This window comes from Lates calcarifer, linkage group LG24 (assembly GCF_001640805.2).
Source record: "Lates calcarifer isolate ASB-BC8 linkage group LG24, TLL_Latcal_v3, whole genome shotgun sequence".
Classification (NCBI taxonomy): domain Eukaryota; kingdom Metazoa; phylum Chordata; class Actinopteri; family Centropomidae; genus Lates; species Lates calcarifer.
In genome coordinates this window covers 9752035-9771409 of record NC_066856.1, presented here as the reverse complement: position 1 = coordinate 9771409, position 19375 = coordinate 9752035, and the positions used below count along the sequence as shown (strand labels likewise).

Here is a 19375-nt window from a genome sequence, read left to right as displayed (position 1 = left end):
TGCAATAAACTTCCAAACTTTATTTCAACAAATGAAACGTGGAAACAATAACATATGAGTGACAAGCTTTAAGCTCTAATATGATATATTGTCAAATGTTCCCTGATTTCTCACATAGATCACGTATTGTTGGCAGTTTGTCATCCTTTATATTCTGCAGTACAATATTGTGAAAACCAATTAAATCAAAGTTGAGGAGGGCATGTGTCATCCCCATTTTACAAACCACGTACTTGCATGAATTACCCAGGGCAGAAGACTCACTGTTCTATGACAGAGAGAAGGAGGCGGGTCCCTGCGATTGCAACAAGTGTTTGTGGGGGTACCCAGGAGGCAGATAATATCCCTCCGTGGAAAGTTTGAGGACGAGAGGAGAGACAGAGAGAGAGAGCGGCTTCAGACTCAAACGCACCGAGCGTCCCGTGGATGTAAAGAGAGATAACTGGAAGTTTTGCTTTGTGAGAATCTGTCCACTCTACAGCCAGCATGAATAATGGATCCAACCGAACCATGGACCCGAGCTGCATGGAGAAACCTCCTCTCGCCATGGACATCATCGTCAGTGAGTATAGACCGGGTTTAGGTAGCACACATCGGCACACATTCTCAAACATCTCCCCTTTGTTTCTCTGGAGACTGATGCATCAGTAAATCTCATCTGCAGGAATCTCACTTATAGTTGTTAAGCGTGATGTTTTAATGTACTTGTTTACAGCTGTGGTAACAACGGGAAAACAGAAACTTAAGTGGTGGCCGTGATTGATGAGGACTTGATGGGTTCCTGGAAATCCCAGGACTACTTTGGGAACCGCTGGGAGATTGTGGGATGGTGGTTTCCCTTTTAATGCATCCAGTGATCCTCTTGATTCATTCTTGGTCGTTTATGAAGTGAAAATAGAGAGAGGTTTCTTCACATTTTTTAGAAGCAGCCACACAAATCCTTCGGTAAATATAGAGAAAAAAAGTTACATGTTTTCTGTTTTGCTGAGGATTCTCTGCCTCTGCTTGGTCCACCCCAGTTTTAAAGCACTGGCGTTTTCAGTAAACATTAAGCAAGATTAGTATCCATATACAACAGTCAAATTAAAGTCACTTGTTCAAACAGAGCTCAGCTCTTAGTAGTTATGACTTTGCGACTAATAATCAAACTAATCCATTAATCCATTTCACTTGGGTGGTGGTGTAAGTATTGTAAATTTGCATTTGGGATGCTGACTGATGTTGGATTATCCATTTCATTTAGCTTTTTTACTTCTCATGGCACTCCTCAGAGGTTTTGCAGCCTGGCATTTGCAGGGATATGGAGAGAAAATCCACTTAAATACAGCTAAGCAATACTATTATAACTTTTTGTTTTTTAAATTCTGAGAGTGTTTCTATGAAACCACAGTGAAATGTAAAAAGAGATGATGCTTTGTTGATAGTGGTGGTTTCTGGGGAGATTGGGCTTGGGCTCCTTACTAACATTTATGAAGTTGCATTTTAATTATTGCACATATACTTTACCATTTGGCTTGTGTGCGTTTGTATGGTTTTTTTAATTATATTTTCCTCTTTTTTTTAATCTTATTTTTTAAAGAAAAATATTTTCTACTTAATAATTAAGACTACATGAAAGTTAGAAATTACCCACTTTTTTGAACTGCCGCTGTGTATGACTTTATTAAATTCTAAACATTATGTGTAAATATATATATATATATATATATATATATATATATATATATATATATATATATATATATATATATATAGAGAGAGAGAGAGAGAGAGAGATCAACCTAATTTTGCCAGATTTTTAAAATGTGAAATATTGATATTGACTTCAGGCCTCAAAAGCCAGTATTGGTTGAACTATAAGTCCCACAGATACAATCTGGATCAGTTTTGTCAGTGAGAAAAAGAAAAACCTTGTGTTTCAACTTTTTGCATGTGTGTGGTCACATTAGACGTCGGATGATTAGAATAGATCTAACAGTAGAGAGGGTGGAAATAGTTTCAGCGGATGAAGGAAAAATAATAAAGCATTATAAACAACTTAAAAAGTCAATTATCATCTGGAATTTCAAGCTTTTCGAACAACAAACACTGAAAAGGTAACAAGTTCAAGAAGACGGCATAGTCCACCAAGGATGTCTGTGAGTGTATTTGTGTCATGATTATCACTAATGACTTTGGATACCAGAGAATAAACAACGCAGAATCCCAGAATACCTCCATTTACAGGCAACATGCTGAAACCATTGCTTCAACGTTTCCAGTCACTTGTTCATTCTGAACCTCCTGTCATCGCTTATCTGCCTTTGTCTTAGACATCTGTTTGTGCAATTTAGTTGCCAGTTACTCAGGAGGCATTATTTCCAGAAGTTACACTCACAGTGACTTCCTTGCACTGTATATAACTTATGGCTTCTTTCAAAATCATCAGACTTTTGAAGAGTTTTGAAAAACACAATAAACATTGTTGTTAGGGTTAGGTTGATTGGCTCTGTGTGTTTTCAAGGCTGACTTGGACAACTCTGATGACTCAAAATTCTTGAATATCACATGACTCAAGGAAAACACAATATCTGTCCACTAGCTTGTCTTATTTTTGTCAACACACACATCTGTGGCAACAGTCTGCATTTAATTTCCTTTGTTCCTGTTTTCACTTTCATTGTACATTGCTTCAAACTCCAATCCAAAGAAACTCAACTGAGGGGTCAGCAGAACCTAGGCCCAAGTCTGGACTGGCTAATATAACTGCATCACATCAGGAGGTTGTCAACCCTCAAACTATGCTACTCCTACTTTTTGTTAGGTTTACTGGCCAAAACGATGCTTTCTTATTAAAAAGCTCCTCCAATCTTAAATTAGCCTGTAAACATGAATTTAAAAATGGCTAATTTGTTGTAATTTCCTCCCTCTCCCCCCAGAGTTGGACATCTTTGGCATCATCCTGTACTCCATCCTCACCTTCATGGCAACAGTGTCTATGCTTCTCTTCATAGAGGAATGTATTTACATCTATAGGAAAGTTCCAGCCAATAAGAAGAGTGTAATCATCTGGGTGAATGGGGCAGCACCGGTAAGTAACTAATGGGAGGATTGTATACGGAAAGATAGAGACACCAATTCCATATCAAATATACTGGATCTTCACATGATGTTTTCCTACTTCTTCTCTATTTTTCAGGTGATCGCCACCATGTCGTGTCTCGGGATGTGGATTCCCAGAGCCACCATGTTTACTGATATGATCTCTGCCTGGTGAGTTCCTTTTTCTTCTCTGCCCTCTCTTGCTCACCTTCCATTTCTCACTGTGCTGTGTGTTTTTCACTCACAGAACCCTGTGGTAAAAGATCACATATATGATTGTCATAACCCACCAAGACTTTCATAGAAAACAGTGATACCGTTATATAATGTTTTTGGAAGTCACGGCTCTCACTTTTTCCACATTTCCACCAATCCATGTGTTTATCTCCCCTCTTCACATCTCTCTCATTCTTCCCGGGTCCCTCACTTCCCTTACCTCATTCTTTATTTCCGTTTTCCTCCTCTTATCTCTTCGTAGCTACTTTGCCATTGTGGTGTTCAAGTTCCTGATCTTGATGCTGGAGGAGGTGGGTGGTGATGAGGTTTTCCTAAAGCGAGCAGGGAGACATAAACTGAGGATCAGCACAGGGCCGTGCTGCTGCTGCTGCCCCTGCCTGCCACATGTGGCTATCACACGGTAAACATACACAGCCTTTTGTGATCATAATCAACAGCTTTTTCCTTCACTGATGGCTGAAATCAGCACATTTCTTACAAAACCCTGGGTGTAAACATCCTCTGAGGAACCCTCTGTAGAAGCCTTTCTATCTTGATAAAAGCAAAACGTTTTGTTGGACAGCTCCCAACCTGGTGCATGTGAATCATAAAATCTCCTGCTATTATCTTTGGCAGGAGAGTGCATTTCTTTATCAGATTGGAAGAAAATCTCCATTCCCTTGGGGGGAGACGTGGGACAATAAAAAACACATGAGTCTTGGTATCAACTGCACAGTTAGTAATGTAAATGTTGACATAGACAAATGACAAATCGTACTATGCTACTTTACAAATTGGATCTTTAACCTGAACTTGGGTTTTCTTTCTTTTCTGATTAAAACTGACTGAAAGTCTAGCAGCATGAAAGGAGAGACTACAATGACTTTCGCACCTCAGCTATTCTTAGCAAGTATGGAGTTCTGACAGTTGTTATAGTGAATTGGTGCATTTTGGCAAACGCCAATTCACTTTCTTGCAGAGAGTAGGATAAGAAGATCAATACAACTCTCATATATGTCCATTAAATATAAGGCTGCATCCTGGTTAGCTTAGCTTAGCACAATAGACTGGAAATAAGGAAAATAGCTAGACTGGTTCTGTCCAAAGAACCACCACTCAAAGCACTATACAGTGTATGCCTCATTCACTGATTCACACACACATTCTTACACACATTCACACAGTGATGGTGCAACATCAGGAGCAGTTAAGGGTTCATTGTCTTGGTCAAGGACACTTCAATCGAACCAGGAACCTTCCAATTATTAGACAACCGCAACTTGTGGTGATACACTGTTAGTTTGATATTGAGAAATCCACAGATCCTGTGCAGCTTTCAACCACATGTTCGAGGGGTCGGGCCAGAGCAATGGCCTCTTATGTAATTTTTGGCCTGTTTGAAGACTGTGTAAACTCTGAGCTCCTCTGTGCATACAGTATCGGACTCAGACTAGATGTTCTGTGAATCCAGGTTGAACACACTCCTGGTCGATCTGCTCTGTCGGGGTAGGCAGAGAAACGTGTATCAAACATTTTTTTCGTTTCGGTTGCATTTTCACTGTGTGTCACGGCTGATTGATCTGTCCGTCCAGTTTAAACAAAATTCAAAGTCAGAACCCCCACCCACACACACCCACACACACAGACACGTTGTGTAAATCTATCAAAAGCAGGAACTGTTTAGGCTAGATTCAGTTTTCATCAGGTGTTAGGCAGTGACAAACAGATATGCTTTTTCAACGCCATGCACCGCTTAACGTGCACTGTGTGAAAATATACTAGAAGTCCTTTTCTGTGAACCTGCCTGTTGCACACAAAGTTGGTGATGATGCAAGTCAGGACTGAGCCCTTTCTCTTAAATTCAGTGCCCAGTTTCCCATCAACAGCTCAGTTTCAGGATCTTCTGTGCTCCCTTGGGAAACATGAGATTTGAAAGTTCTATCACAATTGTTGTTTTTCCATGTAGGACCATTTGAATAAAAATATGCTGGGAGGCAATAAAGATGTGCTCAAGGCTATTCAGAATTGTCCACAACATCCTGCAGTAATAATCCAGGATATGTCCGAGTCAAGAGGGAATTTCACAATGAGCCTTCAGCAATTTTTGAAATGTGTTTTTAAAAAGAAACCATGTTCTGTCCTCAGTGGCCCCCACAAAATCATTTCCTCTGTTTCGACTTCAGGCGCTCTCTCTTCCTGCTCAAACTTGGCTCCTTCCAGTTTGCTCTCCTGAAGATTGTCTTCACCATCCTCTCCATTGTCCTCTGGACCAATGGCAACTTTGACCTGGCTGATGTGAGTTGATAGCATGGAAATTCTGAATGGCATTCTCTCATAATATTCTGTGCCTAAATTATGTTTGTGCTGATTATTTTCACAACTTTTTCCAGTTTTTTTTCTGGTTAAGATTTTTTTTCATTTTGTGCATGAAAATTAGTTGTAGTGCTTCAATACTGATTTTATTATATGCAAATCAGTCCTACAAGATTATTCATTCACAATTATGAAACAAAATTGGTTTCTTTGTCTCTCTAACAATTAATGGATAACTAATGTGTGACTCATGATGAGTTAATGCAAGTTTTATCAAGAGTTCACGTCACTGTGATCTTATGTGACTAGTTCATGCTTAATGACATTAATCAATGACTCACAGTTACTGTGCCACTGAATAAGCTGAAATTCAGGCAAAGAAGGACATTTCAGTCCCATGCTCTAAAACAAATGTTAATGCATGTATAAATCTGTCTCTTCTGATTTGTCATCTGGCACCTGTTTTTTTAATTTAGTTTGCCGCTCTCTTTGTGCCGTCACTCCACTGCCTTCAGCAACAAATCTCTTGTTTCACCCCTGAGCATGAATATGAGACATAAACAAAGACTTCTGGGTCATGCAGCAACCTGCAGTGTTGTCTCTTGTGTTTGCATCTGACTGCAGCTTGATATATCTATGAGAATATAAATGCATGAGTCAGCAGATTCCGGCAAACTCAGCGACGTATAGTTTATCAAGTATTTAAAAAACATATCCCGCCATGTTTTACATTTCTCTGTAAACATGCGTTCTCAGTCTCTGTTGTTCTCATTTCTCAGTCTCTGTTGTTCTCTATGAGCTCTTTCTCAGATTTATTCCCTCTTTTGTCTGTCTTGACTCCCTGTGTGTGTGTGTGTGTGTGTGTGTGTGTGTGTGTGTGTGTGTGTGTGTGTGTGTGTGTGTGTATGTGACCATATTTCAGTTGAGCATTACTGGAGCTGTTATGTGGATTAACCCATTCGTGGGCATCTTGACAATCATAGCCCTGTGGCCCGTGGCAATCATGTTCATGCACCTGAGGACTGCCCTGCGGACAATCAAGATCATCCCCAAGTACGCCATGTACCAGGTAAGGCACAGGAGAAGCATATATGCACACAAACAGCTGTTTACACATCTTATGATGAACTGTAACTAGCACCGTTCAAATATATATGGCTGGCTGTAAGCAAACACCCGTCTCTAATAACATGTCAGATTATGGGGCTGTCATAAGCTTTTTACAGGATTTTCCACCTTTTTGTTTGTCAGGGTTAACAGTGTGTATGTGTGTGTGTGTGTGTGTGTTTGTGTTTGTGTTTGTTTTTGAAGCTGGTGCTGATCCTGAGCCAACTACAGACAGCCATCATCAACATCTTGGCTTTGAACGGAATCATCGCCTGCGTACCACCGTTCTCTGCCGCAGCCAGAGGATACAGTGAGTCAACATCCATGCATTCAACCAATCCATTCATCGTCATGTTTATCTGTTCCATCAGCAGTGAGTCTGAACTGACTCCTTGAAGTCTCTCTCTTTAATTTTGTTCCTTCCTCACGAATTCTACCCCCTGTATTCTCTGCACCACAGTGATGAGTCAGCAGCTGTTGATCCTGGAGATGTTCATCATCACTCTGGTAACACGGCTGCTGTACAGACGACAGTACGACCCCTTACCTGAAGAAGAACACGACGACAATGAGAACACCAAGATGGTTGTAATCCCAGAGTCAGCATGAGAACTGTGTGTGTGTGCGTGTGCATGTGTGCTTGTCATTTTTATTTTCTTGCATTTATTTGATTGAGAGATTATATAATATGAATAAATATAAATATGAAATATATGTAAACTCATCTTGTGGATGTTCATTAAGGATCACAGAAACTCAGGTCACATGTATTTCATCCAGTGTGATCAGGGATTAATATATGATTTGTTCCTACTTTGTGTCCTCTGTGTGACATTGCAGTTTGTTTGTACAAAAAAAAAGGAAAAAAAAGACCATACATATTTATGCAAGAGGCTTATATGGTAAGGCTTTATATTACAACACAGTAATTTTCTTATAATTTCCAAGAAAATGTCCTGGAAAGAATTATGTAATTTGTTAATCAAAATTAAACCTGAAAGAAACTTGAAACCTAAAGGTCAGTGATGCACCATAACAATGAATTGTACACAGGCGGGAAAAAAAAGGAAACTAAACAAACAAATCATGGCTCCTGCTGCCTCTCTCGCTCTGGTATAAATCTACAGATCCTCTTAGGTGCATGCTGGTCCTATACCTGCCTACCTGTATAAACCTGAGGTGCCAAAAGTGCTGCTGAGTTCTAACAAAATTAATTAAATAGTAATAAAAAAAACCTAAGAAAACAAATAACTAGGAAAATTTTAAAAATCTGTATTTCATCTAAATAAAGCAAATAAGCAGAATAAATATTTAAACTTTATAAATATCTCCTACACTAGGTATAGTGAAAACAAAGATTGTTCAGTAATTATTGGTTTTAGTCATATTAAGTTTATAAGCAGTGGCTGATTTCAAGAGAATTTTATCTGCTCCAAATTAAACCTAACTAAATATTCAATCATTATTACTCACTATTAAAAATAAATATATTTTTTTGTATGTGTTGACTGTATGCCTGTTGGTAAGCACATTACATGCTACAATAGTTAGCATGTTCAGCTCACTGTGTTGTGCTCTGACTGAAAGACTCCAGTTGTAATGGTAATAAATTGGAACTCGTTAGTCAGATGTGTACCACTTTAATAGTCTTAACTGAAGTTTGATTAATTTTGAATTATATAGTCCTTTCCAGGAACGTTTCTGTGAATCTATGGGAACCCCAAAATTTGTTTTACTGCTTATTTATATCCCTCTTTTTTTGTGAGGTATTATTTCATACATAATAATAAACTGTATTTTTGACATGCATTTGCTTTCTGTGTCACAACCACTGTCACTATTATCCATTTGTACAATGTATGCATTTTACTTCTCAGATGAAGTTATAAACACTGAATGACTCTATGTGGTGTCATTTGTTACAGTATGTTCAGTTTTTCCATCCAGCTGCATTGCCTCACTTGATAGTTTTAATCTTCCGCCGCTAGGTGGCAGTAGAAACCAAAATGTGGCGGACACCCAACAGCTTCAGCCAAACTGTGTGGGATTGAAGCCTAATTATGATCACCTTCCCGTTGTTACTGTGACAGATTCCTGAGACACCAAGAGTTTACACACAATCTGAATATGTAGTCTGCATATAAAAAAAGATGTTCAGTTGCTCATATACACTTCCGAGAATTGCAGTCCAATAAGAAATGTTGTAGCGCGTGAATACATGTATTTGTTTATAACGTATTATTTACTTTTAACATGCCCTATTCGTTGACTGTATCTAAACGTTACACTCACTATATTACAGTAAGCGGCTACACGTTCAAAGCCACTGCAGCAGATAAACAAGGTAATTGAATCGATGTTGATTGACACGCCTCCGTCCAATTGGGTTGTTGCCGTTTCTCATTTCCGTATTTTGGACCAATCACCGCAATGTATCAACAAGCCGATGCCAAGTGCGGTTGAGTGGAGACTTTCGAAGGTACGTGCTGTCCAATACAAGCTAGCACAAACAGGCCGGAAGTCTGGAGAATATCATTCAAAATAAAATATTTTGTAGGCGTTCCAACCCTGAAAGGTTATATATTCTTTAAAAAATAGCCATCATTCCGTGTTGTGATGATTGATGACCAACACATTTTTTATACATTATAGATCAGTTATAAGTCAGTCCTGCCTGGCTGTGAAAAATGTCCCCTGCTGTTGAGTCATTAACAGTTTCCTACTTTCAACAAGCCATCAAGTGTGGAGTGGTAAATGTTAGTATGTCATTTAAAAAGTCTCATGTGTTAAACCATTATGTCTTCATTTCCAAATGTTATTTTACTAATGAAGGCCCACAGGTTTCTCACTAAAGCCCTCGTCTTTTCCCCTCCTCTTTCATGAAATTATACTTCATTTCATGGTATTCTTTGGATGTAAAAACTCAATTTTCAATTTTTAGTGTCTTTTTGGTCATTTTATATGCCCATAACCTATTTGAATCTTGTATTTGCTACCTATTTATGTCTATTTTGCATCCTTTAGTTGTTGCTTTTCATGTCTTTGTAGTAATTTTGTGTCTCTTTGTAGTGAGTGTGAATAAAAAATATAAACTGAAGGAAAAAACTGATTAACCCCCATTCACAGCTGGGCTCACGTTATGTCAGAGTGAGATAACGACCCACCAACGAGTCACACCTGGGCTCATGTGACCCTAACGGACTCCCATGACGACAGGGTGGGTTAATGACTCTCAGAATCAACCCCAGGAGGTTAAATACCTAGGACTCCTTAACCAGTTTTGAGGAAGCCTTTTGGATGAGAGGTGAAAGGTCTTCAGGGAACCTAAAAAGAAGTCCAGTCACGTAAGCACTTAAGACTACCATGACCTGGATGACTGAGAACCAACACAGACAAAAAGATAATAACAGAAGAGTGTTAGCAATTTTTGTTTAACCATTAATATAGCCATCATAAACCCTTAATAAAGGCATCCTCACCATAACTTGTTATCACATTTTCTCTATTACACTCAATTAGTTCCCCAAGCCTATTGACAGCTTATTATTTTATTTTGAAAAACGTAACCGGAAGCCGCCGTTTTATTCCAACTTGCTCGACAGCGTTGATCTGCACTGAAAGTCCAACACTGTAGCTCCAGGAAGCCTTCTTGAGAGCATATTGTTTGTATCCTATCATGTAACCTTATGGACATTTATTTATCGCGTCGTTTCGTGTCCACCGGAGGCCCGCGGGCTGGGACAAATGTGGACGCCGACGAAGAGAGGAGGGCTGTCTGCGCGTCTCTCACCGTTACCACGGGTGAAATGGTCGTGTTTTTTCTGAATCTCATTCTGACGGTTGGGCATCACCATTAAACTTTTTTTTCCTTCAAAATGAGGATCTTCATGTCCCTTCTGAAAAACGCCAACCCCAAAATCGAGTACTACTCCAGATTTTCTCCGTCCCCGCTCTCCATTAAGCAGTTTCTGGATTTTGGTAAGTAGCGGTGCAGGGCTGTCATCCTCAGAAAGGATAAGGAAGAGAGGCAGGGGCCTTGTTTTTGCCCTTTATTTTGTCATTTCATCCATTACATCTGTGGATTTGATGTGTCACGGGTGGGTTATTAATAGAATAAGACCACTACAAACTGCCATGAAACGTTATACTCTGTAATGATACGATCTGGTATTTCAATTCGGTGTTTACATTTAGGAAACCATCTATAACGGCACAAGCAGAGTCATGCAGGGTACTGGCTTTGCATGATATCTCTCAGCTGCAGGTTTGTTTACTATGTTAACAATCTTTAATACGTGCAGGTCCTTTCATTCAGACTGGAGCAACAGCACGTATGCAGTGGTGAACGCAGCTCATGTTACCTAGTTTTTTAACTTCTCAGCAAGAAGGTTTACTCATATGTTTATTTAATCCTTTATGAGCTGAAGCCACAGTGTGCATCATTATAGTTCAGTGCTACACTCATGAAAGTTAAATGAAAGGTCTTGTTCTGTATGTGCACTGTTGAGTCATTAACTGTACCAGACTCTGGCAAGAAACTTAAAATGTAAGATGACAGTTATTAATTGCATGTTGGTAACAGCACTCAGGGCTTTTCTTAATCCATCTCTGATTAACACAGTCATCTCTGTTACGTAATTTGTTCTCACAGCTGTGGACTGGAAGTGAGGCCTGCAGCACTTGTTTGCATTAAGAAACACAGCTAGTAAATAGTCAGCAGTAACTGTTCATGTCACGAGAGTAGGGGAAAAAAATATTAGTGTGTCTCAGAGGGGAACAAATGAGGCATCATACGAGGATCATCGGCGGTGACTGAGTGTCTGTGTGTCACTCCAGGGCTGAGTCAGAAATTGGTGGTTTCACTACCCTGTTTTGTGATTTCACAAGGCCTCCATTTGCTTTGCTGAATCAGAGGTTTCCCTTGAGCTGGGATGATAGGACACTTCCTTTCATTCTGCCATATCATCCCTATGATAATAAATAGCATCATATCTAACTGTCTCCTCTCTGTTGGGAGTCTTGAGGTCACTCACAGGGCAACACAAGTATCTGCACAACAGGGTTCCTGAAACCTCAGCTGCAAATGTTTCTTTGTGTAGTTTGAGACTTCACCATTGTTCCCTTTTTAATAACTGGAAGACCCTGAAAGCATTTTCCCCAACAGACTTGCACTGTATTTAGTGTTTTTTCTCCACTCAGGGGAAATAGGGTGCACATGCTTCCATGTGAGTCCTACATGCACACGTAAGAGACTGGGCTGTTTTGCACACTGTATAAATTACATTTTGTAATTCATTTTTTTCTGTTTAGATTTAAAAACATAAATCCCCTTAACCTTTCCATGACTCCCCTTTTCTACTGGCTACCAAGATTTATGATTTCCTTGTATAGTTCAGGCTAATGTTGGTGGACAGTAAATACATATCTAGCCAGATAGCAACGTTCAAGGTATCGTATTAAAGGTCGGAAACTGAAACCCACTACAGCCTTCAGCCAGATACTTGTAAGTCTTAGTTGTGGCTGCTACCCTTTACTTTCTCTGCAGCTTCAGGAGGTAGCTTGTCATCTGAATGGCTGGTTTCATTTGACAAATAATTCTCACCCAGTGGAATTTAAAACTTGTAAGAAATGAAGCAAGACAGGCATTTTTCTATCAGTTTTGGTTTTACAAGCCCAAGAGGTCTGGTGGTTTCCTCATTGAAAGAGTTACCTGATCATGTTGTCACATGTCACATGAGTATACAATAGAGTTTTGTAAGACAAGAATAAACAAAATTCTGAATGTATTTCTTGGCAGGAAAAGTTCATTCCCACGAGTGAAAACTCTACCAGAAGCTCCAGATACTGTATTCACTTTAAATGGTGCAGCCAAGACAAACACCAGTCCTTTTTCTCTCAGGCAGGGACAATGCATGTGAGAAAACATCCTACATGTTCCTGCGTAAGGAGCTGCCTGTGCGGCTGGCTAACACCATGAGAGAAGTCAACCTGCTACCTGATAACCTGCTCAGCCAGCCGTCCGTCAGACTGGTTCAAAAATGGTAAGGCGTTTCCTCTGGCAATTCTCGTTAGATTGCCGCCAGACAATAAGGTTTATTGTAGTAGTGGTGTTAAGAAGCATGTGTAAAAGTTGCCCTTTGACCACTCTTTGCTTCATCAGGTACATGCAGAGTTTTGTGGAGCTGCTGGATTACGAGAATCGAAAGCCAGAGGACCCTCACGCTCTGAATGAGTGAGTGACCATTGCCCTGTTTTATGATTTGATAAATAAAAGCACAGCATATGCTGTTCTCCTCCCAGATGTCTTTATGTCCAGAGTCCCTCCTCCACTGCAGCTAATCCCCTTAGTACATACAGATCTCTGCTGACTGTACAGGTAACGGCGTGTATTTATACTATAACAGTGCCCGAGTGATAAACTGCCACACATGTCTAAACACAGGCGGGATTTGGATAAGGCCATTTGTTTAGAGAACACATTTCCAAGAAATATTCATTTCAGTGAAGGTGGAAGAATAGGGATTTTAAGCCTGATACTCATCCCGACTGAGCTTTTTGCTGGAAAATAATGTTGAGCCGAACAAGCAACTGAAGAGACAATGCACATATTTCTTTCTTTGGTCTTATTAACAGACAGCAATTGTACTGAATATGTGCATAAGACAATATGTACTTTTCATTCACCTGATCCCACACATACAAGAAGAACAAAATCAGCCTGATGATAAGTCAGATTACAATAAATAAATAAATTCTGCTTCCTTATTTTCAGAAAAGGTGACATAGACTTTCAGAATTGATCTGATGTATAACCTCTTAAGAATGACCTCACTGTCAATCTAAAACTGTCAGCCATCGATATGTTTATAAGCGGATTGATTTTTGCTTTCCTTTTTTAATTTGCAATTTTTAGTTTCCTGGAGCTCTTGATCGAAATACGCAACCGTCACAACGACGTGGTCCCCACCATGGCTCAGGGGGTCATAGAGTACAAGGAGAGGTTTGGCTTCGACCCCTTCATCAGCAGCAATATCCAGTATTTCCTTGACCGCTTTTACACCAACCGCATCTCTTTCCGCATGCTCATCAACCAGCACAGTGAGTTGCAAAAATGTATTTGTTTAATTTCACAAGCATAGTGTTGCCTGCTGGCTTTTTCTAAAACCCTGTCTCTGCAGCTGACTTGTATTTCCATGTGTTTATGCTCAGCTCTCCTGTTTGGCAATGACACCAACCCTGCTCATCCAAAACACATAGGCAGTATAGACCCTAACTGCAGTGTGGCTGAAGTCGTCAGTGGTGAGTTCAAGAAAAATCATCTCTATATTACGATTTATATCCTCATGACTACATACAGACCTGTTGCATGATGTTATAAGGCCATACTTTGCTGCAAATATTTGTGTAGTTCTTATGGGAAACAGTGTTAGTTTAATATCATACCAGCCAGTCTGAGTGGTGACACAAGGCAAACAAAACCACGCACATCTTTGCCAAATGGCACGTTTACATAATGATAGTTTTTCAGGAATTCCAGCCGCGTAGATCCAAAGCTGCACTCCCGGTGACCCGATAAGGAACAGACCTAAATGTAAATAATGAACATTTTCAGCTTCCTCTGATGTTGACTCGTGTTGTTTTGCCTCTTCTACCAGATGCCTATGACACAGCCAAGATGCTGTGTGAGAAGTACTACTTGGCTGCCCCTGAGCTCAAGATTGAAGAGTTCAACAGTAAGAGAATTTTTCGCCTTTGTGCAGTAATCCATCCTTCCTTGCACTTAACCATTTCTCCCTGTAATCTGTCACACCGCCGTAACACAGTGTATTCTATTACCGAGTCTATTTGGAGCTTGTGGGTGCTGCTTGGGGAGTACAAATTTAGTCCTATAATGATTACAATGTCTACTGTCTCATTAACTTCAAAAGAACTAGTGTTGTGTGTGTGTCTGTATGTGTGTTTCATCCTTTCACACCCCTTCCTTTCTTTTCCTCCAGTGAAGGCCCCTAAAAAGCCGATCCAGGTGGTGTATGTGCCCTCTCATCTGTTCCACATGCTGTTTGAGCTCTTCAAGGTGAGCAGTTCTGTTAACCTAACTAGTTCAGCAGCGCTTTAAATGTAATTAAACTGTAATGTGATGATAATTCTATAAGGACTGAGGCTGAGCTCAGTTAATTAACTCTGTGGATGTTTGCAGAACTCAATGAGAGCCACTGTGGAGCTTCATGAGAACAGTAAAGAGGGCTTACCACCAGTAAAAGCAAAAGTCACTCTGGGTAAAGAGGATCTCTCCATAAAGGTAAATCAGACACGAATGCACATATATAGAACATCTTGTGAAAAAATGTGGTGTTTAAACGTTGTATGTGCCTGTCTTTTCTCTTCTTCTCTCCTGCTTTCCTCCTTCAGATCAGTGACAGAGGAGGAGGAGTTCCTCTGAGGAAGATAGACCGACTCTTTAACTACATGTACTCCACTGCCCCTACACCAAGCCTGGAGCCAGGAGCTGTCCCCCTGGTATACACACTCACAAAAAATCAAACCAATATTGACCCAGATGACCATTTCAAACCTTTTTTAGCTGATACATTTGTTATATATGGCATGACATCTGGGGAATTAAAAGTCTACTTCTCCTCCTCCTCCCTATCCAGGCCGGTTTTGGCTACGGTTTACCAATTTCTAGGCTCTATGCCCGTTACTTCCAGGGGGATCTGAAACTCTACTCCATGGAGGGTGTTGGCACGGATGCTGTCATCTATCTGAAGGTAAAGTGAGCAAGTCAAGAAGTGCATGTTGTAATGACTTTTCTGTCCCCCAAAGACATGATACTCAGCGTTTAAAATTGTAGTTCAACATTTTTGGAGCTACACTTATTCAGTTTTTGCCAAGAGTCAGATGAAAAGATTGATGCCATTTTCATATCTGTCTCTTACAATTTCCTCAGCTTATTTTAGCACAGCATAAAGATTGGAAACAGGGTGAAAGAGTTAGCCTAGCTCTGCCCAAAGTTTAAATCATGAAGCTCTAAAGCAAACCCTCTAAAGTTAACTAATTAACTTGTATTACCTTGTTTGTTTATCTGTAAATCATGCCAAATAGCTATAATTCACATGTTATCAATGCAACAATTTTCAAATGTTACTATGATTATGGGAGAAGCAAATTAAATTAAGACTTTAAACAAACTAATCCTCTACCAAAATATAGCAACATGTCATATTTGGTGTGAACATACTATAACTTATAGTGAATCTAAGTCACTTGTTAGTAAATGTTCCTTCAGATTCCTTAGTTTGTCTGTCTGTTGCCTAGCGACAGGCTTTGGCCAGCTCAGCTCACAATGTCTGGAGAAATACTAGCTAACGAAGGAATAACTTCATTTTCAATGATCAGTTCCTACTTAAGTTTATCTACTATAATGTTTTTTTACATGAAAATCTAGAAAACATTATCATTGAACCCACAGTGATGTCTCCATAACAGTGTAAAAACTGTGCACATCCAGCAGTAAAAATGCTAGCAGATTAGCTTGGTGGTAGGGCTTGGCTACCCTTGCTGGCCTTGCCTTTAGCTTTCCTTTAAGACTGTCCCAGTCAAGTCAAATAGTCCAGTACTATTTCTCGGCTGTTTATTCATTCTTGTTATGGCACATTCAGTCTTAATGGTCCAGGCTAGCTGTTTGTTCCTTTTTCCAGTCTTTATGCCAAACTAACCAACTGCTTTATATTTAGCAGGCAGACATGAGAGTGATGTCAATCTTCTCTAGTGGCAAGAAAGCAAATAAACGGATTTCTCAGATGTGAAATGTGAAATCCTGTAAAGTAAAATGTGAGTTCACAGTGGCTTTTCATTTGTGGTTTGCTCCTCCATTTAAAGGCCCTGTCCAGCGAGTCCTTCGAGCGCCTGCCCGTCTTCAACAAGTCAGCGTGGCGGCATTACAAGACCAGCCCCGAGGCAGACGACTGGAGTAACCCCAGCAAAGAGCCACGTGATGCCAGCAAGTCCAAATACAAAGCCAACAGATAACTCTGCCCGGCCTGCTAAACCCAGCCCTCTGCTGGGAGTCCAGAAGCCTGCACTCTGCCTACAGCATGTACGATGAAATGTTGCCCTTGGGTAAATACTTGTTTTAGGATCTGACTGGCTTTTACATTCCAGTGGTTAAATCTTTAGAAAAGATGGTTGACCTTGACTTAAATCTGTACCCAATGGCAACGACCTTCATCAGTGTAGCTTTTTATTGTTGTGGCATTACCACTGGCTCTCCCACGGTGGAGTTTAAAATTAACCTCTTCCAAATTATGGATCCCCACTGTCTAACCCCATTTATAAATGACCAGCTATTTATAAATGGGGTTAGACTATGTGACCATTACTTCAACCAAAATTCATTGCATCACTGTTATCTCTCTCTCTCTCTGACTCCACATAGTCGACCTCGCTGACTAGGCCACTGCTTCCTGTGGCTGAATCAGCCATGCACTGCTGATTGAGTGTCTTTCTCACCATCGGTGAAAGCTTGTATTCTGTTTCTCCCTCTCAAACACAAGCAGAGTCAGGGGGTTTGAGTTTCAGTGCGAATGGGAAAAGGAGGAGGTTTCATTTCGTTCCTTTAAGAGACAATTTTGGCTCAACACACAATTAGGCCAGTGTGTCATTGGCATAGCAAAGACTTGTTTTGGTTGCACTCTGTTTAAGCCTGGGAAATGAAAGAGGGTTGCTTATAGATGAGAGACAGCAATAGCTCTTTGGGAGAAGTTATAGGAAGCATCAGAAGTACACCTTATTTTTAAAGATCTAGAAGTCAGGATTTTTATTTTATGTCATTGAGAGAAAGCCTTACTTCTAGATATATATAACATGATTTTTTTTAAATCTGCCTCAAAGGCTTTACTGGAACTTTAAGTTCATTTATAAAGGGAGAATGTTAGAAATTAAGGTATTTTAGTTTATCTTTTACTACTCAGAAGTTAACCAACCGCCCACCTATAGACTGTTAACCAGCAATACTGACCCTCATCAGACATTCGTGCTTGCAAGCCAGCTCTGCACCCTGATTTAACACCCACTAAAGGACCAACGGCGCATCTGTCATGTCCAGTAGCTTCAACCACACCAGCATGATGTATTGTATGAATCCTCACAAAGAGGAATGGACCTGATGCATCTCATGAGGACTATAAACGTGGGATTACATCATTACATCCCCTTTCTACACTTAATCCTGCAAATGTTCTAGACCTGCCATGGTGGATACACATGCTCACAGCTTGGACTCGTCATCTTAACAATGCCTCATGCAGTCTGCCTTGTGTCTCACTTGTAGTATTACTAATCCTTATGGTTTTCTGATTGGGTTTAAGCAAAGCTTGTGTATTTTGTGCTTTTGTTTTATAATCATGAGTGAAAATGACTGCATTAGAAGATACAGCTAAAGTGCAGAAAGAATTAAATTGTCACAAGTTTTAACTTATTTTATCCAGGAGCAAAGACACAGTTAAAGAACTACTTTTTCTGGATTGTGCACTATTTTCTTTTACTTATAACATTGGAACAAGATGATTTTTATAATATTTTTTCTCAGATTACTTTTTAAAGTGTGTCTATTCATTTTCCTTTATTTATATGCTAGGAGGTTAAGCAGCACTGAAATGAGTGTTTGGGAAAGCCGGCAGGAAAATGTGGTTAGAGGAGCTGAGCTCACAACCACTAAAGCATCTCTGGGTACTGAAACATTGCGTTATACCATCCACTTTTTGTCACATGAATCATGTTCAGGAACTGTATTAGTGCACTTTACTAACTCTAGATAAATCTTTCCTTCAAATAACTTTCATATTATCAATTCAGACCTCTATCAAGATTTTTATTTATGGAAGGAATTTTTTGGAGCTGCTGAAAAAGACCAAACTTAAATCCAACATGGCTCAAATCCATGTGTGAAAACCAGATGTTGGGGAATTTCAATAATCTGAAGTGACTTCCTTTTCTCATCTCCTTTAGCTCTCATCTGATGTGAAAAGAAACAAGTTTAGATGAAGAATTATGAGAGACGCTTCAGTATGGAGAGGTTCCTCATCCTGTAGGTCCTTCGTTTTACAGCCACATGATAAGATTTCATCACTGCCAATGCCTTTGTGACCTGCCAGTCTCACTGAGTGATACTCGGTGACAAACCTACTGTAAAGGAATTGTTGTGTTATAGGGACAGTCCTCTTCATTTTAAGGTCTCAGTGCACCGCCTGTCAAATCACATTTAACAGCTGATGATTTATTGTGATTTCCATGATTTAGAGGCCCAAGGATCTTCCACCTTCAGTAGTTGTCAACCTTGAGTGTTAAAGGCTGTCTCTGTACCTATGGTATTTTAGAAAACATTGTATATATATCAAGAATAATGTGTATGCTGTATATGCAGCCAGTGTGGAGTGATCGCTGTTTTCCATCCCACTGTACCTCCAGCTTAAAACAATGTATTTGTATGCATGAACTCCTCACTGTGAAGGCAGTCATGCAAAGATATGCAAATAATGCAACATCATCACACACCAAAAAGGTGATAGAACAGTCTAACAATGTGATTCAGCATGAAATCAGCTTACAATACCTATTGTCAAACCTGACAATAAAGAAAATTGCTGTTGTGTGTAATCTG

At 39.8% G+C, this 19375-nt stretch overlaps 2 protein-coding genes across 4 annotated transcripts; both read left to right on the top strand.

Moving 5' to 3' along the window:
- The first annotated feature begins 274 nt into the window (after nucleotides 1-274).
- Nucleotides 275-8622, top strand: slc51a (solute carrier family 51 subunit alpha). The gene is made up of 8 exons (XM_018703760.2): nucleotides 275-562; nucleotides 2919-3070; nucleotides 3179-3252; nucleotides 3560-3718; nucleotides 5481-5592; nucleotides 6533-6679; nucleotides 6922-7027; nucleotides 7178-8622. Exons 1-8 carry the CDS (start codon nucleotides 487-489, stop codon nucleotides 7324-7326), a joined length of 975 nt encoding a protein of 324 aa, XP_018559276.1. The 5' UTR covers nucleotides 275-486; the 3' UTR covers nucleotides 7327-8622.
- Nucleotides 8623-10295: 1673 nt separating this feature from the next.
- On the top strand, nucleotides 10296-19371 carry pdk3a (pyruvate dehydrogenase kinase, isozyme 3a). 3 transcript variants are annotated; one of them, XR_001963998.2, is made up of 12 exons: nucleotides 10296-10695; nucleotides 12617-12758; nucleotides 12878-12949; nucleotides 13631-13815; nucleotides 13927-14016; nucleotides 14373-14450; nucleotides 14715-14791; nucleotides 14915-15016; nucleotides 15127-15234; nucleotides 15372-15485; nucleotides 16597-16813; nucleotides 18724-19371. XR_001963998.2 is itself a non-coding variant. In XM_018703754.2 (12 exons), the coding sequence occupies exons 1-12, from the start codon at nucleotides 10593-10595 to the stop codon at nucleotides 18732-18734; spliced, it is 1203 nt and encodes a 400-aa protein (XP_018559270.1). In that variant the 5' UTR covers nucleotides 10296-10592; the 3' UTR covers nucleotides 18735-19371. The 3 variants fall into 3 exon arrangements, 1 of the variants encoding a protein (XP_018559270.1); XR_007809310.1 differs by having other exon boundaries at nucleotides 16597-16836; XM_018703754.2 differs by having other exon boundaries at nucleotides 16597-16717.
- The last annotated feature ends 4 nt before the right edge of the window (nucleotides 19372-19375 follow it).